The sequence below is a fragment of the Penicillium subrubescens genome, assembly GCF_028828155.1.
Source record: "Penicillium subrubescens strain IBT 31985 chromosome Unknown utg000006l_segment0_segment0, whole genome shotgun sequence".
Taxonomy (NCBI): Eukaryota; Fungi; Ascomycota; class Eurotiomycetes; order Eurotiales; family Aspergillaceae; genus Penicillium; species Penicillium subrubescens.
This window is the reverse complement of record NW_026643156.1, coordinates 1,893,821-1,921,668: the sequence shown is the minus strand read 5'-3', so window position 1 is coordinate 1,921,668 and position 27,848 is coordinate 1,893,821. Positions and strand designations below refer to the sequence as shown.

At 51.0% G+C, this 27,848-nt stretch overlaps 12 protein-coding genes across 12 annotated transcripts; 7 read left to right on the top strand and 5 right to left on the bottom strand.

The window, feature by feature from the left end:
• Positions 1 to 77: 77 nt before the first annotated feature.
• N7473_009184 (uncharacterized protein) lies at positions 78 to 1,587 on the top strand (the record flags this gene model as incomplete). The annotated part of the gene is made up of 2 exons (XM_057155123.1): positions 78 to 219; positions 362 to 1,587. 2 exons carry the CDS (start codon positions 78 to 80, stop codon positions 1,585 to 1,587), a joined length of 1,368 nt encoding a protein of 455 aa, XP_057006253.1.
• Positions 1,588 to 4,397: 2,810 nt separating this feature from the next.
• On the bottom strand, positions 4,398 to 5,715 carry N7473_009183 (uncharacterized protein). Its single transcript, XM_057155122.1, has 3 exons — positions 5,414 to 5,715; positions 5,138 to 5,351; positions 4,398 to 5,070 (listed from the first exon to the last, which is right to left on the bottom strand). Exons 1-3 carry the CDS (start codon positions 5,441 to 5,443, stop codon positions 4,973 to 4,975), a joined length of 342 nt encoding a protein of 113 aa, XP_057006252.1. The 5' UTR covers positions 5,444 to 5,715; the 3' UTR covers positions 4,398 to 4,972.
• A 2,397-nt stretch (positions 5,716 to 8,112) lies between these two features.
• Positions 8,113 to 9,917, top strand: N7473_009182 (uncharacterized protein). Its single transcript, XM_057155121.1, has 2 exons — positions 8,113 to 8,554; positions 8,782 to 9,917. Exons 1-2 carry the CDS (start codon positions 8,455 to 8,457, stop codon positions 9,420 to 9,422), a joined length of 741 nt encoding a protein of 246 aa, XP_057006251.1. The 5' UTR covers positions 8,113 to 8,454; the 3' UTR covers positions 9,423 to 9,917.
• A 990-nt stretch (positions 9,918 to 10,907) lies between these two features.
• N7473_009181 (uncharacterized protein) lies at positions 10,908 to 12,341 on the top strand (the record flags this gene model as incomplete). The annotated part of the gene is made up of 1 exon (XM_057155120.1): positions 10,908 to 12,341. The coding sequence occupies one exon, from the start codon at positions 10,908 to 10,910 to the stop codon at positions 12,339 to 12,341; it is 1,434 nt and encodes a 477-aa protein (XP_057006250.1).
• Positions 12,342 to 12,955: 614 nt separating this feature from the next.
• Positions 12,956 to 13,749, bottom strand: N7473_009180 (kinase-like domain-containing protein; the record flags this gene model as incomplete). The annotated part of the gene is made up of 3 exons (XM_057155119.1): positions 12,956 to 13,177; positions 13,234 to 13,319; positions 13,377 to 13,749. 3 exons carry the CDS (start codon positions 13,747 to 13,749, stop codon positions 12,956 to 12,958), a joined length of 681 nt encoding a protein of 226 aa, XP_057006249.1.
• A 489-nt stretch (positions 13,750 to 14,238) lies between these two features.
• Positions 14,239 to 14,850, top strand: N7473_009179 (uncharacterized protein; the record flags this gene model as incomplete). The annotated part of the gene is made up of 2 exons (XM_057155118.1): positions 14,239 to 14,449; positions 14,513 to 14,850. The coding sequence occupies 2 exons, from the start codon at positions 14,239 to 14,241 to the stop codon at positions 14,848 to 14,850; spliced, it is 549 nt and encodes a 182-aa protein (XP_057006248.1).
• A 613-nt stretch (positions 14,851 to 15,463) lies between these two features.
• N7473_009178 (uncharacterized protein) lies at positions 15,464 to 15,769 on the top strand (the record flags this gene model as incomplete). Its single annotated transcript, XM_057155117.1, has 1 exon — positions 15,464 to 15,769. One exon carries the CDS (start codon positions 15,464 to 15,466, stop codon positions 15,767 to 15,769), a length of 306 nt encoding a protein of 101 aa, XP_057006247.1.
• A 741-nt stretch (positions 15,770 to 16,510) lies between these two features.
• Positions 16,511 to 17,982, top strand: N7473_009177 (argininosuccinate lyase ARG4; the record flags this gene model as incomplete). The annotated part of the gene is made up of 2 exons (XM_057155116.1): positions 16,511 to 16,565; positions 16,643 to 17,982. 2 exons carry the CDS (start codon positions 16,511 to 16,513, stop codon positions 17,980 to 17,982), a joined length of 1,395 nt encoding a protein of 464 aa, XP_057006246.1.
• A 314-nt stretch (positions 17,983 to 18,296) lies between these two features.
• N7473_009176 (uncharacterized protein) lies at positions 18,297 to 19,832 on the bottom strand (the record flags this gene model as incomplete). The annotated part of the gene is made up of 2 exons (XM_057155115.1): positions 18,297 to 19,129; positions 19,190 to 19,832. The coding sequence occupies 2 exons, from the start codon at positions 19,830 to 19,832 to the stop codon at positions 18,297 to 18,299; spliced, it is 1,476 nt and encodes a 491-aa protein (XP_057006245.1).
• A 1,078-nt stretch (positions 19,833 to 20,910) lies between these two features.
• N7473_009175 (succinate dehydrogenase [ubiquinone] flavoprotein subunit) lies at positions 20,911 to 23,201 on the bottom strand (the record flags this gene model as incomplete). The annotated part of the gene is made up of 6 exons (XM_057155114.1): positions 20,911 to 21,130; positions 21,195 to 22,583; positions 22,656 to 22,819; positions 22,884 to 22,957; positions 23,032 to 23,086; positions 23,160 to 23,201. 6 exons carry the CDS (start codon positions 23,199 to 23,201, stop codon positions 20,911 to 20,913), a joined length of 1,944 nt encoding a protein of 647 aa, XP_057006244.1.
• Positions 23,202 to 24,000: 799 nt separating this feature from the next.
• On the bottom strand, positions 24,001 to 25,526 carry rpt1 (proteasome regulatory particle base subunit RPT1; the record flags this gene model as incomplete). Its single annotated transcript, XM_057155113.1, has 4 exons — positions 24,001 to 24,880; positions 24,943 to 25,172; positions 25,235 to 25,349; positions 25,432 to 25,526. The coding sequence occupies 4 exons, from the start codon at positions 25,524 to 25,526 to the stop codon at positions 24,001 to 24,003; spliced, it is 1,320 nt and encodes a 439-aa protein (XP_057006243.1).
• Positions 25,527 to 25,859: 333 nt separating this feature from the next.
• On the top strand, positions 25,860 to 27,806 carry N7473_009173 (chaperonin-containing T-complex subunit CCT4; the record flags this gene model as incomplete). Its single annotated transcript, XM_057155112.1, has 7 exons — positions 25,860 to 25,907; positions 25,961 to 26,012; positions 26,065 to 26,087; positions 26,145 to 26,174; positions 26,237 to 26,266; positions 26,320 to 26,892; positions 26,949 to 27,806. 7 exons carry the CDS (start codon positions 25,860 to 25,862, stop codon positions 27,804 to 27,806), a joined length of 1,614 nt encoding a protein of 537 aa, XP_057006242.1.
• Between the last annotated feature and the right edge of the window lie 42 nt (positions 27,807 to 27,848).

Here is a 27,848-nt window from a genome sequence, read left to right as displayed (position 1 = left end):
TCATCTCCTCTGCTTATATTCTCACCATCCCCTCCTCTTCCTCTCTCCCCCCTCCTTTATTTCCTTCCTCTGAGGCCATGCAACCAAATCACTGCGACCTCGGTCAGGTGCGCGAGCCCAGAGCCGCAAGTCAACTGATGCGCGATGGCCAGCCGCGCGACCAACATGGCCACAGTGGTCAGGCCCGATCATCTGGTGGGGGAACCATGAGATCAGAGGGTATGTCGTAGTTCATTTATACCCAGTTCCTGCATGAATTTATCCTTTATTTTCCCTTCCCTATCGATCCGATTTACATCATGTATAAACTGTTTCGTCTCGCCCCCGTACTTCGCAATGTACTCACTACGATATTACATAGACTCTTGGATCGAAGTATCATCCCAGCCCTCCTCCTCATCACTGTCCTCAGCAGCGACAAACGACGATATAATCACGACGGGTCTCCGGGTCGAACATCGTGAGGCAGGCATGTATCAGCACCGCAGTCGTCGACGGCGCATACAGCATCTGGCTGCCGTGGCTACCGCCCAAGTGGATTATTCGTCGCGAGAGGCTAGTTTAGCGAGTAGCAGCCAGGAGGAATATGAAGAGAGTGAAAGCGAGTCAGACCCGCCGATGAGCAGCTCGAACGAAGATATCAACCGCCCCGTCCGGCCTACTTTGCTACCTATGCCACGTTCAGCCCACTCCGATGTAGCTGACAGCGACGATGAAGACGATACCTCTACTGCACTGGGAATGGGCATCAGTCCATCACCATTTGTCCCACAACCCAACGTCTTCTCCCATCCACTTCCAACGTCCGACCCGTCATGGAATCGTCAAACCGAATCTCGACGCTCCCAGCCCAGCGTCTTGTCAAACTCCAGCCGCCGCACTGCGATCCGTCGGGAGTCCTACCCCAGCACACGGGGATCTCGTAGATCTCAACAGCCCCAGCACAGCCCTTATAATATGATCTCGCCTTCTCATCACGCCGACCACGATGCCGCTCTCCGCGCGAGTCTCTCCACTCTTTTGTCATGCGCAGCCGCCGCCCGAGGGCTTCCCAAAACCGAATCTCCACGCATGCAAACCAGCCCTCCAGCCGCAGCTCCACCAGCATCATTCAGGCTGGTCGGTGAATCTGTTGCGATGGGCGATGAAGATAGCGGCGCAGAAGGCCCGTCCTCACCCCGGTATATGGAGACCAGCCCCTCAGTGGGTTCGCCCCGCCGCAGACACCCAGCGGCTCCATCAGGCCCGTCCGTGTCCAAAGCAAAACGCCGATCTGCCTCTCCCAAAGACCGCAACGTTGCAAAGAAGAGCCGGCGTGCCAGTCTGTCCGACTCGACGGCGCCTGTCAGTCCCACCGTCATGACGTGGGTGATCAGTGCGGGTGTCGTCGTCCTCTTCTCAGCGATCAGTTTCTCGGCCGGATACATGCTTGGCCGCGAAGTTGGGCGCGCTGAGATGGGCATGATAGGAGATGGCAGTGTCCCCGGAGCACGATCATCGGCGGCATGTGGACAAGAAGCAGTGCGAGGCGGTCTCAAGAGACTGCGTTGGGGCACTGCTGCTGCTGGATCAGCCAGCTTGGCTTGAATAATCAAATCAAGTCATACGCAACCTGGCCATGAAATAAACTGGCCCACGATATAATATGTTGATGACGAGAAACTATCATGACAATGACGGGAGATGATGGCATGATGCCTATACACCCTGCTCTTCCATTTCCTATGATGATATCCTCTCTTTCTTTCTGATTTTGTTGTGAAGAAACATACGTTCCTATCTCACCTTTTCCTCTCTCATTATTTTCTGATCCTTTCCATCATTGATGGAATTTGTTAATTCAACTGTCCTGTTTCCAGCAGTCAGTGTGTAGCTGATGAGCTACTGCCTGCCAAAACTTGGGTGATGTTTTTCACTTTGCTGTTTGGTGGCTTATCCACAGTGGTGCTATGGCGTTTTTTTTTCTTCCTTCATCGCATTTTGGTTAGGAATTGATTCGGTATCGTGGTGGTTGAGATGATGAAGTTGATGTTATATGATTGATCTCGAATTTATACCCTCTTTTCAAGTATTTTTATCAAACAGATTGGCTCTACTTGTGTCGGAAAACAGGTCCAGTGATTCAAAATAGATGTAAATGGAAATCTAGAACTAGATGATCTTATTACCGGCCATTAAAGAAATAACTGGAAGAATGCCTCGCACGAGGTCAGACTATTCCGACACGTACGACCCTCACAACGAGCAAAAGACATCGGACATGTGAAGCCCAGTCCCAGCTTCAAGTCTATCCCACCTTCTCTAGACAACTCATGACAGATCAGTTTCTCCTTCTTCTCAAAATCCAATTGCACACCTCTATATTCACACTGATGCAACATCCTCTGCAGAAATCCAAATATCAAAATCCGAATGATTCACCCCTGCATATCTCCCCACGACGTAGCACGAGTACTCCCTCCACAATCACGCAACCAATTCCACTCAAAAATCCCATTTCAGCATAATCTTCATTGAATAGTAAATAGGTTTCAATGCAACCATCTCCGACCCGCACTCCCGAGGCAGGACGGCGTAGATCATCGGGGCGGGGGGAAACAGGATCCACAACGCTACGGCATATTTACCCTGCAGATGAATCATGTTGATTATATTAACCGCCGGGCTTCAGTCATGATTTTTAAGTTATTTGTCTGCGGATATTGTACATAATGCAACGCGACGGAGCGAGCCATGAGAAGCGGATACTTACGACATGGATGTACGTATGTAAATGTTGAAGTACATACATAGAGAAGTAGGTGCACGGGGCCTCAAGGGGTATTCACACTCAATATACCTAGCGTCTGATAGGTTGATCATATCAACGTTATCATACATACATGCAACCTCGACCTTTGTGGTTGGTCAGGTTAATCGTTAAGGGGAACAGCATTATGGGCCCGTTGTGTAGATGGAGGGTTGCACCGCAGGTAACCGCTAATTTGAATCGAGTCTTGAACGGTTTATGCAGGTACTACCCACTGTACGTACAGTAGGTCATTAGCTAGCGTAGTAGTTTAGTTACTTATTGGGGGTCTCAGATGGTATCCAGAAAAGGTGATGGGCGAATGATCAGAGGCCATCGGTAGTCGGGCCAATATGCAGAAACCGTAGGTGTAAGCTAGTACAGGCAGATTTCCAAATCTCAAATGCCCGCCTTGTTTCTCCTCTCCACTACTCACGGTAAATAGTCATGAATTTCGCCTGATGGGGCCCGCCGCACTATTGGACCTGCACGGGTCGGGCCTCGCACGTAACCGACCGCACGGCACGGGGTCGGGGTACAGGATGGATATGCGTTGATTACGAGTCATGTTGCGTTCGACTCTATTTCCTAGTGTAGGTTATATTGCCGTTGATCTGTTGTTACTTGGCTTATGAGCGTGGATGACTATTATTTGTCAATTTGCAATAGCCTCACCTGCAGGGGCCCGGTATACTCTATCCAGTGTAGATGCAGCTTCCCAGCTATGGTCGTAGCATTGTGGGAGATACACGGCTCTCGAGTCAAACTGTACTCCGTTCCCCGTTCTGACATAGGAAGAATTATCCTACTGTACCAATCGTTCGTAGATCAATATCCCTTCCACCAATAAAACCCCTCGCACTATTGCAGATCCCCCCCCCCGGTCAACCCGTGACCAGGGTACAGTAGTATTGCACTCTTGAGCACTGCTGAGAAGAATCTGACCAGCAATAACACAATCGATAAACCAGTAATAACGTATCTATCGTGAAATATTACTCTATACAGGCCAATTACCGACGATCCCTCCTGCCCAGAACGATGAACAGCCCAGGTATACTGTATGAGGTCATACTTTCTCCAATTGATATGCATAGACAAAAGCAAACTCTAGTTAACCCTCTGGTCAGCTTGTCAGTGGTTCCCTCCCCCTCTCACAGACTCCCTTCCCCATCCGCGCACCCGCGCAGGGACCCAACCAACCCGGGTCATGGGGCCCGCGATCTATTGCTTTTTTCTGGGAACGGTCGATCCGCCATGACCCCTGGGGTTCCCGGTTTCCGGATTAGCAAGCTTGCTACGGTAGCACTTGAGTAAGGTTGCGATGGGGCAAGCTAGGAAGGTCTTGGCTAAAGGATTGGGCTGGGGTAAGGGCAGGGTGGGATCTGATACGCGCGGGAAGGATTCGGTTCATGTAGGTACCCGGGTTCCCAGTTCCGGGGTAGAACGACGGTCGTTGGAGGCTGTTAGAGGGTTGGGGCAGGCGTTGAATTACGGGTAATGGCTCCTTGGAGTGGTGGTGAATCACAAAGTGAGGAGGTGTTGAAGACCTAGTACAGTGGTTTTCAAAATATTGGAGATCATACAAGAAGATACAGATGATGAGTGCCTTGGTAAATGACAATTGTATGTATACCTAAATAAGTAGGGGGAAAAATCTCCCTTTGGTGCCGTAACTATATACAGTAAATTTCGAATAATCGATCCCCTCGATTCCAACCTCCCATTCATGCAATGCCCATATGTTGGTTGGAAACACTATCCCAAATGACGTAGAAGAAAACCACCAAACTCCCGCTAACCGATCGCTATAGCACAAAAATGACAAATCAAATCAAGACAAAAGAAAAGCCGCAAGACCACTATCGTTAGAGTGTCTTGCAGTCGATCAAACATAAGAGGAAAAAAAAAGCAAAAAAGTAAAATCAGGAGATCCCCCGCTCGTTGGGGTCTGTGGTATGGTCGTATGTGCCGGTGATGATGTCCATCATTGCGATGACGAGGTCGTCGATCGACGAAAATTTGTAATTGGAACAGAAGAGGTTAGAGTCAAGTTGAATGATCGTAGGTCGTGTATGTATGTTTCGATGGTCGAATGATAAAGTCGAAGTCATATCAAATCGAAGAAAGAAAAAAAAGATAATAGAGTGTGTTATCGAATCGAATTGGATCATCCGATCCGATCTAAGTAGTGACCTGCGACCGCCGACGATTCCTTAGATCCTCGCGACTAAGAAAGCGACGCAGTTTTGAGAGTTTGGAGACGAAGCGACAGGGTATTTCTGCGAGGTCGTTATTAAAAGACCCAAAAAGAAATGCAATTGATAATAAAGAAAGAATCAAACATACCACTTCCTCGTCGCGGCGTAAATGGCGGCTCTTCCAGTGGTTGGGTTGTATACGCGGAGGCCCAGTAGCCTGTGTGACGGTAGCCGGTGAAAGTGCAGCTATCAGGGTTGTACTGCGGCTGCAGGGCTGCGACATGCGGGTAGAGCGTTGCGAGCGGGGAGAGGAGCTCGTCTGGGGGCGGCGAGCGTCGACTATCGATGCTTTCGCGAGTGGTCTGTGGAAGGAATTGATTAGAGAATGTTGGAAGGTTAAAAGTTCGGTGTTGTCCGAACGTACATAGAGTTCGTAGTTGGTCTTGTAGATCATGGTGGGCGTAGAAGGAGGTTGCGAATAGGCAAGTATGTATGGGATGGATGTGGAATGCGGACGGGACGGAGACCGCCGAAGACGAATAACAGTTCGAATAAGTTGAGAGTCTTGTTGTACTTTGATTGTAGAGGAAGATGTGAATTGATGCACCGAAGGGCAAGTTTGGAACAGGGCCAATGCCAATGCAGGCTATGTTGCAGCTTTCAAGCAAGTAGAACCTTGTAGGATTACTAGGTTTAGGCCTCAGGACTCGGAATTGGCGATGCAAGTTGAAATTGTTGGGCTGCAAGATGCAAGCGCGGCGGAGATGCATTTAAAGTAAAGACACAAGATCCTAGAGGGTCATAGTCATGAGGGCCGTGTGGTCAAGGTTCCTCAGCCGCAGGGCGGGGTGGGAGGAAAACTGGGTCCTGGCAGGGATGTTGGGAAGTCAGAAGTGATTTGCATTTCTGAATGGGGCTAGTCGGTATCCACGATTAGTATGAGGTAGTGCCAGAGTGGTGAAATGTAAAAAAAGTGACCAGGTAACCGGGAAGAGACAAGCGAGATGGTGAGCATCGAGAGTCGAGACATCGAGACGAGAACCGATGATTGGATGGGCGGGAAGGGGCTCGGGCGTAAGCGTCGATGGCAGCCGATCTGTCGGAGAGCCCGAGAATGGAATGGAGAAGGATTTTGAATTTATTTTGTGAGGGTTACGATTGGTTGAATCTCCTGGTTCCTGGTTTGCGAGTGGGGTTTAATATAATTTAATCTGACGACGTATATTATTATTGGTCTTTGGCCTGCAAGACGAGATCTGATCGCGGTTATCTAATGGAGTCATGGAGTCATACATTATTTAATTGAGGTTGGAACTGGGAGGAAGGTTAGCCTTGCTGGTAGTTCCTAGCATAATCATATAGGGTCGACTACTATAGTAAGTACGGAGTAAGAAGCATTATGTTGAATGTAAGAATTACGAAGTAGGGACTGGGAAGATCCCTGCCAGGATTCATCGTATGATTACAGCCCCCAACACATCTATCCATCTCGTTTTCCCCTTCCCCCTTGCAGCATTTTGCAGCTGGCCACGTTATGGAGAGTATTATCGCGACCGCAAGTATGTTTGTCCCACGGGTCTCACGTCACGCACCCGGGATTTGAATTTGAGTTGCCTACATACAATATACTGCATAAGAACAAGAACAATCAGAATGAGGGAAAGGATAGGCATGAGGCCATTCATTGCCACGATAGCATAATAGGGTCACAATAGATAGACCACCATATACAATCCATATCATGATGATCAATGATGATAATATCAAGATTACTATTATTATCATCTGATTTCATTGTGATTTCACCCGATTATTGTTTTCCCCTCGCAACTCGTCCGGATTCAGGCATCCCATCGTTATCATTGTCGATCTCCGCCTGCCAACCTTGATCCAGATCCCTCTAACCACACTCTACGGAGGTACTAACCACTTTCCAAAAGCCGAGATGAGGTGAGATGTGCAATCGACCGAACACATCCGTCGAATGGATTATGGGGCAGATTCTTGCCTAGCTCAAGAGTCAAAACTATGCCGGCTAGTTCTTCCTGGGTAGAGTGGGGCGGTGTCAGGAATGTTGCACAGGTCAATCGTCGCGAGGCGCCCCAGAGCAAAGAGTTTATTCTGGATGCTTTCTCCAATCTTAATCCCCAGTCTCTACCACGCATGGTTTGAAGTATGCGGCAGCGCAGGCGACCGAGAACGAGATCTAGGCTCGAGCCCTGGCCTGGCCGACACGAGCAGATGCCCAACGCCAGAATATGTCAGTTTACGTAGAAGGGTGGTAGGGGATGCCAATGTAGACAATCTGTATGTATAAATCGTTCTGACTAGCTCCGCTTTCCCTGCATAGACCAGCAACCAGCCACGCGAGAGACAGGGCGGATGGATAGAGTAGCCAGTTTTCGCAAAAGGACGGTGATCTTCCGATCTCCAGTCTCCACCATCTCTCAAGTCTTCCAAATCATTCCGGATTCCCAGATCCTGGTCACGACTCCCTTTTTCACTTTATGATTACCATAGTTAGAAACTTTGTGGACGTCCGACCCCGACTATTGGGGCGCTAATCGGCAGTGACCTGATGCACGCGGCTGATTGGCGAGAATTGGGGGCCATCATGGCTGCTAGTGCACAATCTCATTGTCGGGGTTCCACTAGGGCAGGTGGGTGTCAGGTGTCTAACCTGGTCAAGAATTAGAATTAGTGTTGGTAAAGTCTAAGAGGAAAGAATTGACCGGACTAGCCCATGAGAGGAAAGATCCTAGACAGGTAGCAGAGATAGGCACAGCAAAGTTGACATCATCAGGCACAAGTCCTGCACGGACCAAGTATTGCCTCAGCCACAGTGCCCCTTGCTATTTAGGGATAAGCGCACGAGCCACACGCTCGGCCACGCCGTGGCTAGTGCGTCTTCTCGACCGGTCCAACCGATAGTTTACTTAGTTGATTTAGTTGACTACAGTTGATCGACTGCTGGTCTAACTGGAAAAAAAGATAAATGAAAAATAAATAAAAAGTAAAAAACCTTAGGCGTCAAACAAACTGTGGCTCAAGCTGGTCCTGTGGCTTGACCATTTGTCGCCTTACTCGATAGTCTCTCCTCATACTCAGATCCACACCCGTCAACCCCGAACTAGTCCGCCCTTGATCTTCAGATGTGATCGTGTTTGGCATCACACACACCGACCCGAAATGGGGGGTTGTCTCGGCCTGGCCGTCTCCATGTCTCCGGGGGAGCTGGGAGCTATAAGGCCTCGTTGGCCGCCACCCTAGTTAGTAGTTTTTTTTAAGCATCACAGAGCTTTGAGCTTCCCCTCCTTCTACTCTATTACTTTCTCGATCTGTCAATTTGTGCTTGTGAAGCTATATCATCATAGCTAAAGCTATAGCTTGCTCGTGTCAAAACCATTGCGCTACGAGCTACGGAGTACTCTTGATCCTTTTTTCAACACATGTCGAGTGCCGACCATGTCACTGAGCATGCAGGGTTCCGGAAGAGAGTGCTGGGAAAACTCTCCACTTATGGACCTACACGATCATTGCTCGCGAGAGCAGCATCCTGCTACAAGTATGTTAATCTCATCTGTTGGTGAAGCTATCACTCTACTGTCTTTCTTTCATTGTTTTCCCCATCACACCTCCAATCCCAATATCATCATACCACACTATATCCATACACAACATATTCTATTCTATATCCATGTCTATATCACAACCCTTCAACCGTCTACATCTGCACCACACTCCCTCCTACACACCCCATAACATCCATTCTGAGACCACTCTCCCTCCCAGGATCCATCCCGCTCGACGCTGAACGCTCGTCCGACAGACGCGAGCCCCGTCACCCCACCCAAGACGAGGGCATGATCGATGCCGATGCCGAACCATCGCCCCTCCCGGACCCCGAATTCGGCCGCCTCGACACTACAGGCTGGTACCCGCACTACAAACAATGTGTCCAGTATTTTCTCGAAGCCGGCCAACACAATCCATCCGTCCAATCTATTGCCGCATTCATTAATATCCGTCTCCCGTTCCAACGACCCGAAGACCAACAGCAGCAACTCCAAGCTCAATCTCAATCTCAAGCTCAGATCCACTCTCCCTCTTTTATCTCTCTACGACCTTACGTCCGCCGCCTGATAATCACCGCGCAAGACTCCCCACCCATCATGACAGCCTTTTTCGGCCCAGATTGGCCCGCCGGCGTGGGTGTGCTCTACAAACAAGAGCGCGCAAACTATCTATTTACGGCGAAGAGTAGTGGTTGGGCGCAGACGAAGGCTGCTTATGATATTCTTCCGGATGAACAGGCGCCTTTCCTGCGGCCGCTGAGGGATCCTGAGGAGGAGGAGATTCGGGCTGCGGAGGCGAGGTGGAGTGAATGGCTTGCTATGGAGGATTGGATGGTCGGTGCCAGGAGTCCCTGGTAAGCAAGACAAGCAAAAGTGTTGGGTACTTTCTTGCCGAGGTGGATGGTGATGATGATCGCCCGCGTGGGAGAAGACTGGGGTCAGTCAGGGTGGTACTGGTACTTGGTACGTGGTACTATTGTCCAGGGACCAACCCTGGGATCTGGGATGATGATGGTTCCGACTACTTGGTTCCTGGGGCTAATTATGAGACATGACTGTTTGATTGGTTTTTTTTTCTTATGTTACTGTGTTTCATTTGTGGGTGGTTTGTGGTTTTTTTTTTGTTGCTCTCCTATGTCAGTTTCCTTTTGTTTTTGATTTTCTCCCTTTTCTGTTATTTCTTTTGTTCTCCCCCTTCCCGTGACGAATGATCGTGATGTGACGGCTCCAAAAAGGATTCGGCCTCGTGCCGTCTGGCGTTTTCTCCGGCGTTGCAGATAGTTTTCTTATTTATGACTGGCGGTGGATGTTTCTTTCTCATGGAAAATACTAGTCATGTTGATGATTTCGGAGAATTACTATGATTCCGTCATACTGTAACCTATGTACCGATCATAGTTGAATACGTCGTCAGTGTAAATCTACTAGCTTGTCTCTGGTCACTACTACTCTATATTGGACCACTGGAGGCTAACATGATCGCCCAAATGACAAGTGATCGTCGGCGGATCGCCTGTCAGAATCAATAGTCGCGCACCGCCACAGGCACAGACCAGCCCATGACAAATACCTGTAATGGGCATAGTTAGCGTTGGTTAGGAGTCGATCATATTTATTATTATCATTATTATTCTTGTTGTTAATAAACTCCGTTAACTATGAAGTTAATTTAGTTAATCTAGTGAAACTGAATCTTGATTCTTGTTCAATTTATCCCCCCTGACTAGGGAGTCTCCTCGCCTGTTAGGTACAAACTTGATTCCATAATCTACTCAGTACTACCTACTACGTCCTTCCTCCCTTTGTCAATTAATATTGTGCCTGACACTAGTGTCATTAGGTATCATCCTATCACTAGTCAGGAGTCGTATAATACTACATTTTACCCATAACGGTTTAGCTCCGGTGATGATCGTATCTCTCGAACTCCACTTTCTCCGTGTGCCTGACTCATTTAATTCCTCCAGCCAAGACATGTCAACTGTCAACCTGTCACGGGTGGATTTTTGCTTTTATTCTCAGTGCTGGAGTACTTTCATCACTCGTGATTGCCTGCTACTGAAGCTATTTTGTCCTCCCCTGTTCACTCCTTGCCAATAGACCTCTTTCTGGAAGCTCCCGATCGCCGGGTTCTTGCGTCGTGACACATCCCACGTCCAGGGAGTTGGGTTCAGCCATCGCCCGTCAGAATCAGAATCAAGGTCAGTCAGACTGTCAGAGTCAGAGTCAGCACTTGAAGCACAAGTACAAGTACACGCACAAGCAACAGAAGTTCAATCAGAACTTCCGTGCAGAATCAAAAGTCCACCTCGAAAAAATAGACATCCACATCCACAATTTAAAATGGCCCAATCCACTACTCCACCAGCGCCATGCTTCTACGAGCACACCGCGCAATCAATCATCCCCCATTTGGCCCTGCAAATGCCCTACACAAGCTCCCTCCTCCGACGTATCCAACACGCCCTCGCGTATCCCTCCACCACCGCCAAGATCCTAGCAACCTTCCCGCCAGGATCGACCCCTGGATCATCCCCATCCTCATCATCAGCCCCTGGATCGGAATCGGGAATCCCTGCCCCATCCACACCGTGGCTGGCTGCACGGGTGGATCTCTTCCGCGGCCGCGAGACCCAGATCATCCTCTACTCCAGCCTCGAAGCGGAATGCACCTCCCTCCCGCTGATCGACCCTGTCACTCTCGACCTGTCCAGGTACTCGGGTCCTCCAGCTTCACCTTCAGCTGCAGGTCCCGCCCTCGCTAATGCGAACACTAACGCTAAATCGCATTCTCACGCGAGCAACGCTACCCATGCATCTGCATCGGAAGAAGGACGCCCCAGTCCGAGCTACGCCGTGTCCACCATCACGGCCGCGCCGGCCAGGCTGGAGACCGTCCGCGCTCAATTATTGGCTTTCCTCGCATACGTCAAGGCTAACTTGCTGCCTGAGTACCTGTCATCCCTGTCGGACACGTCTGGACCCTCCGCTCCAGAATCAGCAGCGGCAGCGGCTTCAGCTGGCGTCACTCTAATACCAGCACCAGACCCACGCGCTTTCCTCGTCGGGTCCTTCCACACAGGTCTTTTCGAGTTACTTCTGCAATCGGGAAAATTCCCTCGTTTGGACGGGGATGTAAAGACCCCCGTCGATGCTGACCCGCTACCTGGTCTGCGGGTTCATCGATTTGATAATCCGCCTTATTACAAGTATTTCTTCCCGAGGGACGTGTTTAGTCCCAGCGTCGCGGGTCAGACAAACACCGAGACTGAGAACCCATTGCCGGATGGGTATAGGTATCACGATCGACGCGGTCGTATCGGCGTGTTACCATATCAGTTAGATCTCGTGCAAAGTCGAACACATATCCCCCGGCCGCGCAGACAATTGGAGTCAATCCCTAGCGTGGCGATCTACCAAGACAACGGCTCAGCCTCAGATGCGAACCAGGATGAACTTGAAAATGAAATGCCCATTGCATGGGCCTTCCTAGGCGTAGACGGTGCTGTGGCGACATTACATGTTGAACCTGAGCATCGGGGACGCGGGCTGGCGCTTTCGTTGTCGAAGGAGGTTATGCGACGTGGGATGGAGGCGGAGGGAGTGTTTGGGGCTAAGAATGTTGGTCTTGTGGATTGTGAGATGAGGGGGTTTGTGGAGGATTGGGTTCATGCAGAGGTTGCGGGGTATAATAAGGCGAGTAGACGGGTTATGGAGAAGATTGGGGGGAAGGTTTTGACGACTGTTTTGTGGACTGTTATTGAGGTGACTGACTGATCGATTGATGATCTGACCAAGGTGAATTGGGGTAGCGTTTGGGCAGGATACAGTGTTTATAAACTATAAAGAGATGACAGTAGATTGACGAGGTTTTGGTTGAACGATGAGTAGATTTTGATGCTATCCAGGACGGGATGAATTATACTCAGTTGAACAGCGAACTCCAGCATGTAATGTAGCATCAGACCTCGATCTATCTATAAAGCAGGGCTATTATTCCGCATGAGCCGCGACGGCCTCGTTTCCTCCACGCCTTCAAAAGATAGGGCAAGGCTTCAGCAGCCGTCATCCTCAAATAAGGATCCAACTGCAGCATAGCCAAAGCACACACATTCAGCGGCGATTCTGATTCCCGCAGACAGTCCTGATACTGAGCGAGTCTATGGCCAGGCAGAATTCTCGACCCAACTACTTTGCCTAAAACAAGCTCCAACCCGACCACCCCGCAGCTCCAATAATCAACGGCTGGACCGTGGGTCTGACCCTCAACTTGTTCCGGGGCAAGATATGATATAGTACCTGGACAGCCGTATGGAATCTGGATTCTGTGCGACGCACAACCAAAGCCGGTCAACATAGCCTCGGGCGGGTCGTAGCTTCTCACTAGGATATTATCTGGTTTTATGTTCCTGTGGCATATACCGTGCAAATGGAGAAAGGCGACAGCTTCTAGAAGCCGGCGGAAGAATATAGATCGGCCTGTATGTGACACATTTGAGGTGTATAAGGAGCGGAACGTTGCGTTTAAGAGAGGCGAACATGGTGATGTATTCGTCTGTGATGTTGTCGGCTGATGGCATCCAGTTCTCATCGAGGAAGTTTCGAATTCGTTGCTATGTACTGTTAGGATGAAATTATGCCCAGATGAACAAAAGAAAGTTTTGCATACCGTCTCAACTGTTGATCGTGCCTTTCGGTGGCAGATCTCGATTGCGCTTGCAATCCGACGCTGGTGCTCGTGATCAGATACAATCTCTTAGAAGTAGAAAGGTAAAAGAATAGAGTCACTCACATGCGCTAAATTGGATATACGTGAAGTCATTTCAATCTCTTGATCCACAGCATACGCATTCCTGTGCGAGTTCAAAATTCGCTTTGCAGCTGCTGGTAAACCAGTCCGGGCATTGACTACCATGTAAACAACGCCATACGACCCTCGCGAGATCGGATTCTGAAATCTCCAATGCCCAAATCGCATCTCACTATCGCTAGGCAAAGGTAGTACCAGTGGATTTGCATCGTCGTGGAATACACGGAAGAACTCGGCCAATTCCACCTGAAATTGTTCCTCCTCCTCAGGTGTTCGAGGAAAATAACGCAATGTGAAGTCGCATTCTCCAATCATGACACTGTTCTTGAGTTGAATAGAGCGCTGATCATTCTTATATATCTCACCTTCCAACATGACAGTTTCTCCTCTCTTATTGTCAGCAATAAGAAAGAAGCCACCGGCTCCCTGGACCCAATTCAGTCCGGCATGAATACCGGCAATGCGATTTTCTTCTTTCCTACTACCCGACGAGACTCTTTGATAGCTTGAATGTTCTCCGGTAGTTTGAAGTATTGTGCACTCTGCCGTATTGAGTGTTTATACAATGTTGGTTTAGGCTTTTGCGAACATGCTGCAGGCCGGAAAGGGGCTGCCACGAGGGCTCGAGGCGTTAGGGTGTATTCTCCTGTTCAGCCGCAATGAGTAGCTCGACTGGTGTCGATGGAAAGACCTTCGGGTAGGCTAGCCATTGATTATCGTAGAGAGCGCCCTCAGAAAGTATGATTAGAGAGAGCTATGAACGGAAATAATCTGCGATGCGAAATGTTTGCCCAAAACCCGGGTTGCGGCTGAAAACTGCGGGGGTGCACAGTACATACTACAAAAATGGCGTGACATTGTAGTATGTACTGTCCAAAGCACAAGTCCGGGCAATGCCTAGAGTACTACGCCATCCGAGTCTACGTGGGCCAAATCAATGCAATTACAGGCAAGAATATGATGGAGGAAAGAGGCACCCAGGATGAACAAGACTACATTATCTTTCCAGGGCAGCCTTGGATCGACGGCATTTGCGTAGCCCCTGGCGTCGTGAGACAGTTTGTTGCCATGCCCTGTGAGTAAAGTCTAAGTAAACTCTAGACATAACTAGTGAATCACTGATGGATACATTACCTAGTGGGCTCTGGGTACACCGTTGAAGGCCAACAAACCGGCAAAGAAAAGCACGGAGGCCTTCAGATCGAAATCATCCCAGCATACCGAAGAAGATCACAATATTGGCTTTCTGAAACAGAAGGTGAAGCTCTCCAGGATCCTCGTCTATGTCTTGACGAATATCTATATCTCGACGAATTAATGACTCCAGATGAGCTTGGGCTGGAAGCTGGGGCTAAGGTTCGACTATACCTTTCGCCACCCAGCTATGGCAGACTGGTAGAGGTCGGTGATTTGATCCTGGAGAAAGAGGATTCTTGCATTGGTGTTGCACATCTTGAGGTGAGGCTCCATGTATAAAGCAGACACAAAGAAATTATAATCAGGAGACTGGCAGGCTTTCTACTGGGAGTCTAGGGACCTTTCAGACTGTAGCAGTGCCTCTGCAGATCAAAAAGTACCAGAGGTCTCCAGTTCAATCCCTCACCTGATTCCCATGGCTTCGTCCAGCCCACCCCTAAGGTTTGCGTCTCAGTCTTACGATATCCCAAGGTATCATCCATTCGCCATGCTTGATCCGGAAGAAATTCAGACTTGTTCTGGCTTAGAAGAGGCAAGCAGTGTTCGGAACTCGTCTTGCTTAGCAGGGACAGGCAGTTCTGGGAGTGCGACGGGCTTAGGAGAGACAGGAAGTGCTGGGAGCCCGTCGTGGTTAGGAGAGACCGGCACTGGTGACATGGCAGAGTTATGCTCCAGGCCAGCGACCTTGAGCTCGATGCCTCAACGCCCGAAACCAAAAAGTCCTCTACCTCAGTTGGATGTCAAGGCCATGGGACTGGCAGCTGGCGGAAAGATAGGTACATCATTCCATTGGCATCTACCGTGCCGTCACTATTGACCCTTTCGTTCCTCTTTTTCTAATGGCTACTTCGGTATAGTCCAGGACGTCCTCGCTGACCACAATCCTCCTACAATGTGGAATGTCGACACCGCTCGCCTGATCAACATTCACATCCTGGATCCAGTCAGCTGCGAGTCAGTCACACACATTGTGCCTCCACCTATTTCAATGAGAATTTACGAGGCCATTCAGGCTGAATTGCCTTTCTTCGCCGTCGAAGAGCAAATCGATAACCGCCTGGACGGAGATGATTTCGATCATGTAAAGTCTGTCAGCAAGATGGACGAGGGAAAGGGGATTACTTACGAACCTTACTTGGATCCTAATCAGCCTGCTATGTGTAGTAGCTGTGAGAGGAGACTGTGCGATTGCGTGTAAGTAACAGGTTTCTCGATGTCTCTTGTCGATCGTGGCAAAGGAGATGCCAAAGGAGATGCTAATTCGTCTTATTTTTCATCATAGTGTCCGACCTTGCGATCACCAGTTCTGTAACATGTGCATCCGTGAAATCAAACCAGCTATGGGAGGCTCTGGCTCGAGTGGTATACGTTGCCCTCGCTGCAAAGAAGAGATCTCTCGAGTTGCAGGTTTTTCAGCACCTATGTATCTGCCTGGAGAGGAATCGATCCGTACCAAGATGCCGGTGCGAATACTGAAGATAGATGACGGTCGGGTCTTCTAATCTATCAGGCACACTAGAGTTTGAGCAGACTGTTTGCCGTTCTGTTATTTCGTCATCATTTTTGATTGTTGTTTTGTATCCTTCTTTAAAATGAGATAAGGGCCCCCGTATAGTTCCGACTTCCGTCAAGCCGACTATCGCAGTCATACTATCCTATTAACCAGCCAAACTGTTCTCCTGAATGAAAATTGATATACCACGCAACCTATTTCATCTAAATAATATTCTATCTATCTAATCATCCCTAATATTCGCGTCAAAGATTGCTCGCTATAAATTCCCCACTGTCGATCTGACCCAAAAGGGCTTAGCGTTCCGATAATCGGTTGAGCCACAGATTAGCAGTCGTTCGAGTCATCCCCATTTATTGTCTTCCTCCTTCATACACCCACATTACCCTCTATTTTCGCCAATTGACCATTAAAAAAGCTGTCAATATGAGCAATCCCAAGGGAGTCGCCGAGAACATGCTCTGGGGAGGCCGGTTCACCCGTGAGTATCCCCCTCGACACACAATCTACTCCCACCGCTCCATTCAAATGACTGACTCACAATCAATTGAATCACAGAGGGCCTCGACCCCCTCATGCACCAGTACAACCAGTCCCTGCCCTATGACCGCATCATGTGGAAGCAGGACATTGCTGGCTCCATTGCTTTCGCCCGCGCCAACATGAAGACCGGTATCCTGACCTCGCAAGAATTCGCCGAGATCGAGCGCGGCTTCAAGCTGATCGCTGAGGAGTGGCGCACCGACACCTTCGAGGCCAAGGAGAACGACGAGGATATTCACACTGCCAACGAGCGCCGTCTCAGCGAGATCATTGGCAAGGAGATTGGTGGAAAGTTGCACACTGGTCGCTCGCGCAACGAGCAGGTCGCTACTGATATGCGCCTGTGGCTGCGCGACGAGCTGCGCACCCTGGACACTCAGCTTTCCGACCTGGTCAAGGTCTCGATTGCCCGCGCCGAGAAGGAGATTGACATTATCATGCCCGGCTACACCCACTTGCAGAAGGCTCAGCCCGTCCGCTGGTCTCACTGGGTGCTGTCGCACGCGACCGCCTTCGCCAGTGAGCTGCAGCGCCTGCGCGAGGTTATCCGCCGTGTTAACCGCAGCCCGCTCGGCTGTGGTGCTCTGGCTGGAAACCCCTTCCAGATTGACCGTGAGGCTATGGCCAAGGAGCTTGGCTTTGACGATCTGCTGTACAACTCCATGAACACCGTCGGTGACCGTGACTTCGCTATGGAGACTATGCAGTGGGGTAGCTCGTTCATGCTCAAGATCTCTCGCTGGGCTGAGGATCTGATTATCTACAGCAGTCTGGAGTTCGGCTTCGTCCGTCTGTCTGATGCCTACTCAACTGGTTCCTCGCTCATGCCCCAGAAGAAGAACGCGGACAGCCTGGAGCTGCTCCGTGGTAAGTCTGGTCGTGCTTTCGGACAGATGGCTGGCCTGATGATGACTATCAAGGGTCTGCCTACTACCTACAACAAGGATCTGCAGGAGAGTATCGAGCCTCTGCTCGACCACATCAAGACTGTCAGCGACAGCATCCTGATCGCCACCGGTGTTCTGTCTACCCTGACCACCATCCCCGAGAAGATGACCGCCGCTCTGGCTCCCGAGATGCTGGCCACTGAGATTGCTGACTACCTGGTCCGCAAGGGTGTTCCCTTCCGTGAGGGCCACCACATCTCCGGCCGTGTTGTCCAGCTCGCCGAGCAGACCAGCATCCCCATGGACAAGTTGTCTTTGGAGCAGTTGAAGACTGTCGATGCTCGCTTCGACGAGGATGTCCAGACTTGCCTTGACTATGAGCGTGCTGTTGAGCTGAAGGACGCCATCGGTGGTACCAGCAAGCGGGCTGTCTTGGAGCAGACTGCCGTGCTCAAGCAGCTGCTGTAAATATACAAAAAATACTATGTGATATGAGGGACATGGAGGTGTTCCAGTGGGACGGTTTATGAAGAAAATACCAGCGTTTTCGGGTGTATGTTTTGGCTAGACAAAAATGACATTTTATCCTTTTCTCTTCTCTAACACGCTCATATACCGGTCACTGTCTCCCAAACAAAGAAAAGATAGAGTAAAGAACGTAAAATACATCTCTCATCCACTCCAACCCCTAACATCCAGCACCAATCATCCCATCACTTCATCCTAGTAACCCCCAATCCTATAGTCCCGGATGGAGACTTATCATCCTCCTTTTGGCAATGCTACACCCCCAGCATCATAAGCAGGCGGAGCCTCACCAATCGACGAAGCACCAAAATCCTCCAGAACAACCCGCGGGACTGATCGCGACGCCCTTGATACACTCCCACCTTCTCTCTCATTACTTCCTGAAGCTGACCCTCCATTGCCCTGTCTAGGGCTACCAGACCCCTCCTTTGCACCATCTCAAACTCACTCCCACCAAAAGTCATAAAACTCATAACATGTTCCTGTCCAGCATCACTCTTCTTCCCTCCTTTCACCTCACCACGCTCTGGATCCCGGATCGTCGAATATCGATCTAGATTCGCGCCCATAACGACTCCATCTCTCGTCACCACTCTGCGGGCTGTATGTCGGCTTGTCACTGGTGAACTGCCGCTCTTGTCAACCGCAGATCTGGGGCTAGACTCGCTGCTACCGCTGCCGCTAGAAGATGAAGGTGAAGAACCCGGGTTGAGTGGACTTTTCCGTCTTCTCCTTTCGAGGGGCACGTTTATGAGTTCACTCTGAGAATGGGCTGCTAGTTCGGCGCGTTGTCTGTAGAAGCCTGTATCTGAGAGTTCGGCGGCGGTTTGCGATTCGCTTTTAGGTATACTTGCTTCCATCTCGGTGGGTGGTTGTGGGTTTGGCATTCGTAGTGGTGGGAGTCGGGCGAATCCGCCTGATGAGGTACTCAGGATACCCGAGCTGAGAGTTGAGTATTCTGATGGATCGGGTGAGACGGTTGGAGCACTAAGGCTGCTTAGCGCTGTGGTTGAACCGGGAGTTGAAAGGGTGGAATGTGTGGTCGAGTTGATTGGTGGTGAGGCTGTTTCGCTGCCGTGGTGGGACTCTGTTTATTGGTTAATTTGTATGCTTCTTTGTTATTTAGGATGGCGATTCGAATGTTTACCATTATGTAGCTTGGTAGAATCCGTCTCCAATTGTGCCAGCTCTGTCTTGGATACTGAGGCCATTTCACGGTTATGCAGGGACTTGGTAGATGGAGATCGCCGTCGATGGCATGTATACGATTTTCCATGTCTCTTTCTCCGTCGTCTGCAGAACCACAACAGCAGAATGACAGGTATCAGAGCGATGAGACCTCCGACAACTCCACCGATGATGGGTCCTTTGCTGGACGATTGAGTGCCGGTGGATGCCGCTGCTACTCCGCCTGTAGCTGTGGTAGTCGTGGTTGAACTCGAATGTTCCGTGCTATTAGCCGCTGCGGAGGAAGTCTCTGAAGACACTGACGTCGTTGTTGAAGCAGAAGTATTCGAGACTGTGGTAGAAGATGTAGTAGAGCTTGCGGTTGGGATCGTGACCGTGCTTGTCTTCATAATCGTGCTCGTACTTGAGCTCGAGGTCGTAGACGATGCAGAACTCGCTGCACTCGTCAAGTGCAACAGGCTCACATTATCGTCGAAACAGATTCCCGAAGTGCAAGGATCACTCGCACAGCAGCCGCGAAAATTTCCAGCTGAGCAGACATACCACTGCTTCGATCCTGAGCAACTGGTATCATCTCGAGGAGCTAATGCGTCCAGGTCCATGTTGAGAGCAGGTCCATCCAGGGGAGAATATAGCTTTGAACACGGTCAACGTGCAGAGCGATATAATGGTATGTGATCTGTGATGTCCTAGAATGACAGTGTGTGAATAAGTAGAAATGAGGAAATCCTCAGAATCCAAGTAAAGAAGCAATAGTACTAGATAAAAGTGTGTCCGCCATGGCATCCATGGATATTTCTGACAGGGGCAGACTCAATGCAGGTATGCCACTTCTTCAAAGATGATAGTTTCTTTGTTCATCAAGTCCTAAGACTCGAGCTTGTGGTGGCGAAGACTCCAATAATAGAAATGTGTGGATGAAGATTGGTTCAGGGCAGACTGTTCTTTGTGAAATGAGACCCTGGCAAGGTCGCTGTCATTGGCTGGGGGAGAACAATATACATCTTGGCTATATCTTCAAACAAGCTATGGGCTTGACAGACAAGAAATAGCACTTCGTATCATGTTTTATGCAGTTTGAAAAATGTAAGAGATGTGCAGGGTAGGTATGAAGAGGCCGAGGAGGAGGCTGAGTCAAAAGGCTCTTTGTTCCTCGTGGAGGTCAAATGTCTTCACTCGGAATTGGAACTCAGTGCGCAAATCTAGCATTCAAGGGTCAAGGGCACAAGTGGTCATTGCTGTGATGCTGGATATTGACTTTTCGAATCAATTTCAGAGGGCGATCGATACTCACCTCGCTATAGAGCCCTAAAAAACAACCCTTGTATAAAAGACCACCAGATGCTACTGAAAACTACGGATGACGGCACTGGGTGTAAACAAAAAAGAAATTTCGAATGATATGAGACAAAGCTGAGAGGATAAAACTCAGTACACCGACTCTTCGCCTGTAGGATAAAGGAAATCAAGAAATATGGCTATACAGGATGGTAAATAACACACAGTCAAATAGAAAACATGCTCTTTTCATGGACTCCTCCCTCGACGCCACGACAAGTCACCTAGCCTCATCTCATTTATTACCAGAGTATGGGACCCGGTGTTTTTTCTGTCGATGGTCTGAAACAAATCCGTGGTATACTCTCCCCTTCTTAGACAAACACCTGTTTGGTGACAGGCTTAGTAGACACGCTTGAAAGGAGGAACGGGCTTGCACTCGTTCTCGTCCAGGGTCTTGGCCTCAACGGCACGGTAGCCGAGGTCGACCTTGCCGTGAGCCTCCTTCTGCCAGGTGAGGGTGTGCTTCATCCAGTTCTCGTCGTCACGGTCAGGGTAGTCCTCACGGGCGTGAGCACCACGAGACTCCTTACGGTTGGAGGCAGCCAGGGCGGTTTGGGTACTGTAGAGATAAGATGGTTAGCAAAGCTTCTTTCACAAATCAGTTAAGTCAGGGTTGTACATACGCGCAAGTGAGCAGGTTGCGGAGCTCAAGGGTCTCAACAAGATCGGAGTTCCAGATCATGCTGCGGTCCTTGGTGCCAACCTGGCCGTACCACTGGTCAATCTCGCTCACACGCTTGACACCCTCGTCCAAGCTCTCCTGGGTGCGGAAGACGGAGACATCAGTCTGCATGGCCTTCTGCATGGCGCTGCGGACCTCGTTGGTGGACTTGGGGCCATCGGCGGTACGGGCGAAGTCAAGGTCCTTGATGGACTGAGCACCAGCGTCGGAAGCGAGCTCCTTGTGGGGCTTGCCGGGGGAGGCGATGTCACGGACACGGTGAGAGACGGCACGACCGAAGACAATCAGATCGAGCAGGGAGTTGGCACCCAGACGGTTGGCACCGTGGACGGACACACAGGCGGCCTCACCACAGGCGTACAGACCGGGAACAACCTTGTCGTTACCGTTCTCATCAACGTCGATGACCTCACCGGTGTACTTGGTGGGAATACCACCCATGTTGTAGTGGACAGTGGGCAGGACGGGGATGGGCTGCTTGGTGACATCGACACCAGCGAAGATGGAGGCGGTCTCGGAAATACCGGGCAGACGCTCGTGGAGCAGCTCAGCGGGCAAGTGGCTCAGCTGGAGGTAGATGTGGTCCTTCTCGGGACCGACACCACGGCCCTCACGGATCTCAAGGGTCATGGAACGGGACACAACGTCACGAGAAGCCAGGTCCTTGGCGGTAGGGGCGTAACGCTCCATGAAACGCTCACCCTCGGAGTTGAGCAGGTAACCACCCTCACCACGGGAACCCTCAGTGATCAGGCAGCCGGCACCGTAGATACCAGTAGGGTGGAACTGGACGAACTCCAGATCCTGGTTGGGGAGACCAGCACGGGCAACCATGGCCATACCGTCACCAGTGCAAGTGTGGGCGGAGGTGCAGCTGAAGTAGGCACGTCCGTATCCACCGGTGGCCAGGACGGTGTGGTGGGCCTTGAAACGGTGCAGAGTACCGTCCTCCTGGTTGTAAGCGATGATACCACGGCACTCACCGTCCTCCATCAGGAGATCGAGGGCGAAGTACTCGATGAAGTAGTTGGTGTTGTGGCGCAGAGACTGGCCGTAGAGAGTGTGCAGAAGGGCGTGGCCGGTACGGTCAGCGGCAGCGCAGCAACGGTAGGCCTGGCCACCCTTGCCGTACTCCTTAGACTGACCACCGAAAGCACGCTGGTAGATACGGCCATCCTCGGTACGAGAGAAGGGGCAACCATAGCCCTCCAGTTCACGGACGGAGGCGGGAGCCTCACGGGTCATGTAGTGAATCGCATCCTGGTCACCCAGCCAATCCGAACCCTTCACGGTGTCGTACATGTGCCATCTCCAGTCATCCTCGTGCATGCTATTTCTCAGGTTAGTTATATGCACTTTGGGGTAGAGCTCGTGCCAAAAAGCCAATTGGAGGGTAACCTACTTTCCAAGAGCAGCATTGATACCACCCTGGGCAGCGACAGTGTGAGAACGAGTAGGGAAGAGCTTGGAGACACAAGCTGTGTTGAAGCCAGCCTCGGCCAAACCGAAGGCAGCACGCAGACCGGCACCACCGGCACCGACCACAACGGCATCGTACTCGTGATCCTACGCCAGTCAGAATCCCATTCCAATCGACTTGTATTCAATGAAGGCGCTATTCTCGGCTTACAATGACGGGGTACTTCTCGGAAATCAAGCCTTCGGCAGCCTTCGCGCGCAGAGGGCCGGGAGTCCAGAGCCGAGCTGCCGACAGGGAAGTTGGTTAGTTCCGGGGTGTTGAAAAAGCAATCAATCGGTCAGGCGATGTCAATGCGTACCAGCGGGCCGTGAAGAAGAGAAGAGACGTCTCTGATCCCTCAAGATGCGGGAAACCTGGGACCAAGAAAGACATTCGTCAGTAAACCATCGCGCCGGGCCGAAAATCGTTCTCTCGTCGGCTACTCACCTTGTTGGCAGGAGCCAAGCTCCGCGAGCCCAGGAAGCTCATGATGACGGGTCAGAAGAAGATTATTTCGTCTAACCCAAAGAGAGGAGAGTAACACCGGTCGTCGGTGGGAAGTAGGTAGGGAGGGGGCAGGTAGAATGGGGGAATAGTGCTTCTTTCCAGGACGACTGCTCTGTGATCGGGTTGCGGTTGGCAGTTTGCGCTGACATAATCGTTTTCTCACTTGCCGACGGGGAGGACCGGGGCCGAGACAGCCAATCAGATCGTGCGCAATGGAAAGCAGCACCCCAAAGCCTCGGGCAGCCGGTCGCCTGTGATTGGCTTACTGCACGTGACTCGACATTCATTTTGCCGGCCGTCGTAGTGGAGGATCGGGATGGAACGGCAGGGTGGGCGATGTGCCGAGAGGACCAGCAGAGGACTGGGGAGAACAGGACGCCAAGCTATTTGCTCTACGGTGCTGATCCCTTTCTTCGGTCTATAAAGCTTCATCAACCCATTCTATATTCTGTCAGGGTCAAATCGATCGAAATCCAAATTCTATATCACGTGTAGTCACATGACGATGGTCTTGGTGGTCATTCGGCAGCAATTCCATGGGGTGGAAGGGATTCCGGCTAGTCAGATCAGGTGATGGAGGCTAAAGCGCTTTGGTCTCGTGTTAACTACTATGTGCCTATTTAAGAATTATTCGGGGGTAAAGACAGCTTATTTCACGCCAATGAGGCTATTGATTATAAATTCGTGCACATTGAGAGCTCAAGCTGCAAATGACAAAAAAAGAGTGATCGTACAGCCCATCTGCCATGCCCATGCAAAACACCAGCTTCCCAGTCTAGCTCTAGTTGTATTGCATGTATGTCGCCGTTGAGTTGAACTTGAGGTTGCCCTTGATAACCTTCTCCACCGATGCCAAAAAGTCCTTCTCCGTAGCCACCTTTCTCCGCGCCCGAATAGCAAACATACCGGCCTCGGTCGCAACACTGCGCAGCTCCGCACCGGTTGCGTTGGGGCACAGGCGAGAGATCAATTCCCATCGGATATCCCGCTCGACGGACATGCTCTTAGCGTGAATGCGCAGAATGTTGGCACGTCCCTCGACATCTGGCAAGGAGAATTCGATCTTACGATCGATACGACCGGGACGCATCAGCGCCGGGTCGAGAGTAGATGGACGGTTGGTGGCGAACATCACCTTGATGTTACCACGGGAATCGAAACCGTCCAGTTGAGTAATCAGCTCCAGCATGGTACGCTGAACTTCATTGTCACCACCAGCACCATCATCGAAGCGAGCACCACCGACAGCATCAATCTCATCGAAGAAGATAATGCAAGCCTTCTTTGTGCGGGCCATCTCGAACAGCTCGCGGACCATTCGAGCACCCTCACCGACGTACTTCTGCACCAACTCGCTACCAATGACACGGATGAATGTGGCGTCGGTTCGGTTGGCAACAGCACGTGCACAGAGAGTCTTACCGGTACCCGGAGGACCGTAGAGCAAAGCACCCTTGGGCGGATCAATACCAAGGTTCACGAATCGCTCTGGTGATAGCAATGGCATCTCGACGACTTCTCGTAGCTTCTCGATCTGCTCTTTGCATCCACCAACATCACCGTATGTAACATCAGGCTTATCTTCCACCGTCATCATCGTCACACTGGGATCGATCTTGGGAGGGAGTGGTAGCATGATCTGGTACTTATTCCGGTCGACACTATATGACACTATGTTAGGATGCCTGTTCCGAATTAAAGAATGCGGAATCTTTCGACTTACCCGACTCGCATACCTTCCTCAATATCTGTCGGACTGACACGCTCTCCTAGGTTGACCACGAACTTGGCAATCTGTTTGACGTTGATGACATATTTGCTCTTGTCGGAGTCCTTCTCATCCTGAATAATCTTTGTGCAACGAGCAACCTGCAGAGGCTGTTCCTCAGCCATCCGTTGTCGGTCGGCGGCGACATCCCAAAGGTGTGGAGGTGCGAGACCAGTGTCGGATTCCTGGGCGCGTGTGAGCTTCGGGGAGTTCAAAGGGGGTCAAAACAGCTGGGTTCCGTATTCACCTTCACACCGATCTTCTCATTGACGCTTGCTTGCTTGTCCTTGATGTCCTTCTCGAGCTTCTTGAGGGCGTTTGCGTAGGGGGCGGCGCCGTAGGTCTTGAGTACTGCGATGTCACTGGGGAAGTTGTCAGCCACAGCCTATCATCACCAACTGAATTCGGTGTTCATCCGGATCGGATAGATCCAAGGAAACTGACCTCTCTGTGAGGGGTGTGATCTTCTTCTCCGGCTCTTCGTCATCCGCAAAGTTCTTCTGGTACTTCTCCCAGTTCGAGCCCGTGGCGCTAGGCATGATGCAGGTGTTGACAGCCTAGGGCTGAGGAGCTAGGGTAAGGACAAGGGCAGAGTACTCAAAGAAGAAGATGCCTTGATAGGAAAGAAAATTGAGCACAGTTGAATCTTCAAAGAATTGAAGAGTGACGGGCAGACAGGTAAAACGCGGATGGATGGGTTGGTGATGTAGCAGAGAGCTGCGGTGGCCGAAGCTCAACTCACTAATCAGTGCCAAGCTTCATCACCGCCCCAGAACCTCGCAGAATTTCCCTGTGTGTCCCTCCACCAACGCTACCCCGATATCCCCTTTTGAATTAATCTATTGGTTCCATTTGGATTTTTGACAATCAAGATGGCGACCGCAATGGCTCAGGGAGCCGTTGGCAACACTACCTTCAAGGTACGACTTGCAAAATCCTCATTTGTGCGGGCCGGTTGCTAAACAGCACACAGGACAAGGAGAAGCCCATGGCGGTGCGGCAATCCAACATTCTCGCAGCTCGGGGTAAGTTGATGAACTCTATGTACCAAAGGAGCTTCCTACTAATATCTCATAGCCGTCGCTGATGCCATCCGAACGGTATGCAAATCCGCGATATTCGAAATCACGGAGATGAGGGGCTAACGGGGAAAATAGTCTTTGGGACCCAGGGGCATGGACAAGATGGTAGGTTGATCACACATTTCATATCCACCGCAATTGAATACGAAAGCTAACGAGTTATATAGATCCAAACTCCCAAGGGAAACACCATTATCGTATGCAGCCTGCCTCCCTCCTTCCGTCCACTTCGGCTAACCCCCCGCCGCAGACTAACGATGGAAACACTATGCTGCGGGATATGAGCGTTATGCACCCGGCTGCTCGCATGCTGGTCGATCTCAGTGCCGCACAGGATGTCGAGGCTGGTGATGGAACTACATCCGTTGTCGTTATCGCTGGCAGTCTGCTTGGTGCTGCTGAAAAGCTGCTCTCCAAGGGCATTCACCCCACCGTCATTTCCGAGTCCTTCCAGCGCGCAGCCGCCGCCGCCGTCGAGATCCTTCACAACATGTCCCGCCCTATCAACCTCACCGACCGTGCTACCCTCCTTCAAGCCGCCTCGACCTCCCTTTCCTCGAAGATTGTCTCCCAACACTCCAGCCTGCTGGGCCCCATGGCCGTCGACTCCGTGCTGAAGGTCGTGGATCCCAAGACCGCTGAGAATGTTGACCTGCGCAATATCCGAATTGTGAAGAAGGTCGGCGGTACCATTGAGGACAGTGAGATGATCGATGGCTTGGTGTTGAACCAGCCCGTGATCAAGAGCAGCGGTGGCCCCACAAGAATTGAGAAGGCCCGGATAGGTCTCATTCAGTTCCAGCTGAGCCCGCCTAAGCCAGACGTACGTCTTTTTGTATTCGAATTGGTATATCGAAAGATGAGCTGACCCCTTTGCAGATGGAGAACCAAATCGTTGTGAACGACTACCGCCAGATGGACAAGATCCTGAAGGAGGAGCGCCAGTACCTGTTGAACATGGTCAAGAAGATTCAAAAGACCAAGTGTAACGTGCTGCTGATTCAGAAGTCCATCCTCCGTGATGCCGTCAACGACCTGTCCCTGCACTTCCTCTCCCGTCTGAAGATCCTTGCCATCAAGGACATCGAGCGTGATGAGGTGGAGTTCCTGTGCAAGACTCTTGGCTGCAAGCCCGTTGCCAACGTCGACTCCTTCACCGAGGACAAGCTCGGTACCGCCGACCTCGTTGAGGAGGTCCAGGCTTCCGGTGCCCGCTATGTCAAGGTCACCGGCATCAAGCAGCAGCCTAGCGCTGTCAACAACCAGACCGTCTCGATCGTTGCTCGTGGTGCCAACAGCCTCATTCTGGACGAGGCTGAGCGCTCTCTTCACGATGCTCTCTGCGTTATCCGCTGCCTGGTCAAGAAGCGTGCTCTGATTGCTGGTGGTGGTGCTCCCGAGGTTGAGGTTGCTCACACGCTCGCAAAGCGGGCTCGCGAGCTGACCGGAACTGAGGCTATCTGCTGGAAGGCCTTCGCTGATGCTATGGAGGTTATCCCCACCACTCTTGCGGAGAACGCTGGTCTCAACTCCATCAAGGTTGTGACCGACCTGCGTCACCGCCACGCCCAGGGCCAGCACAACGCTGGTGTCAGCATCCGCAGCGGCGGTGTCAAGGACGACATTACTGAAGAGAACATTCTGCAGCCTCTGCTGGTCAGCACCAGCGCCATTGAGCTGGCTGCCGAGACGGTGAAGATGATCATGAGAATTGACGACATTGCTCTGTCGCGGTAAATAGTTTTAAGGGCCGCTGCTCTGAGCTGTATGATGAAACGC

Excerpts from the sequence above, each read along its gene's own strand:
- N7473_009183 (XM_057155122.1), bottom strand. The coding sequence starts at position 5,443 with ATGATCTACAAGACCAACTACGAACTCTAT. Across the intron at positions 5,352-5,413 it reads AGACCAACTACGAACTCTAT|ACCACTCGCGAAAGCATCGA; the intron begins GTACGTTCGGAC and ends TTCCTTCCACAG. Across the intron at positions 5,071-5,137 it reads TACGCCGCGACGAGGAAGTG|AAATACCCTGTCGCTTCGTC; the intron begins GTATGTTTGATT and ends ACGACCTCGCAG.
- N7473_009182 (XM_057155121.1), top strand. The coding sequence starts at position 8,455 with ATGTCACTGAGCATGCAGGGTTCCGGAAGAGAGTGCTGGGAAAACTCT. Across the intron at positions 8,555-8,781 it reads AGAGCAGCATCCTGCTACAA|GATCCATCCCGCTCGACGCT; the intron begins GTATGTTAATCT and ends TCTCCCTCCCAG.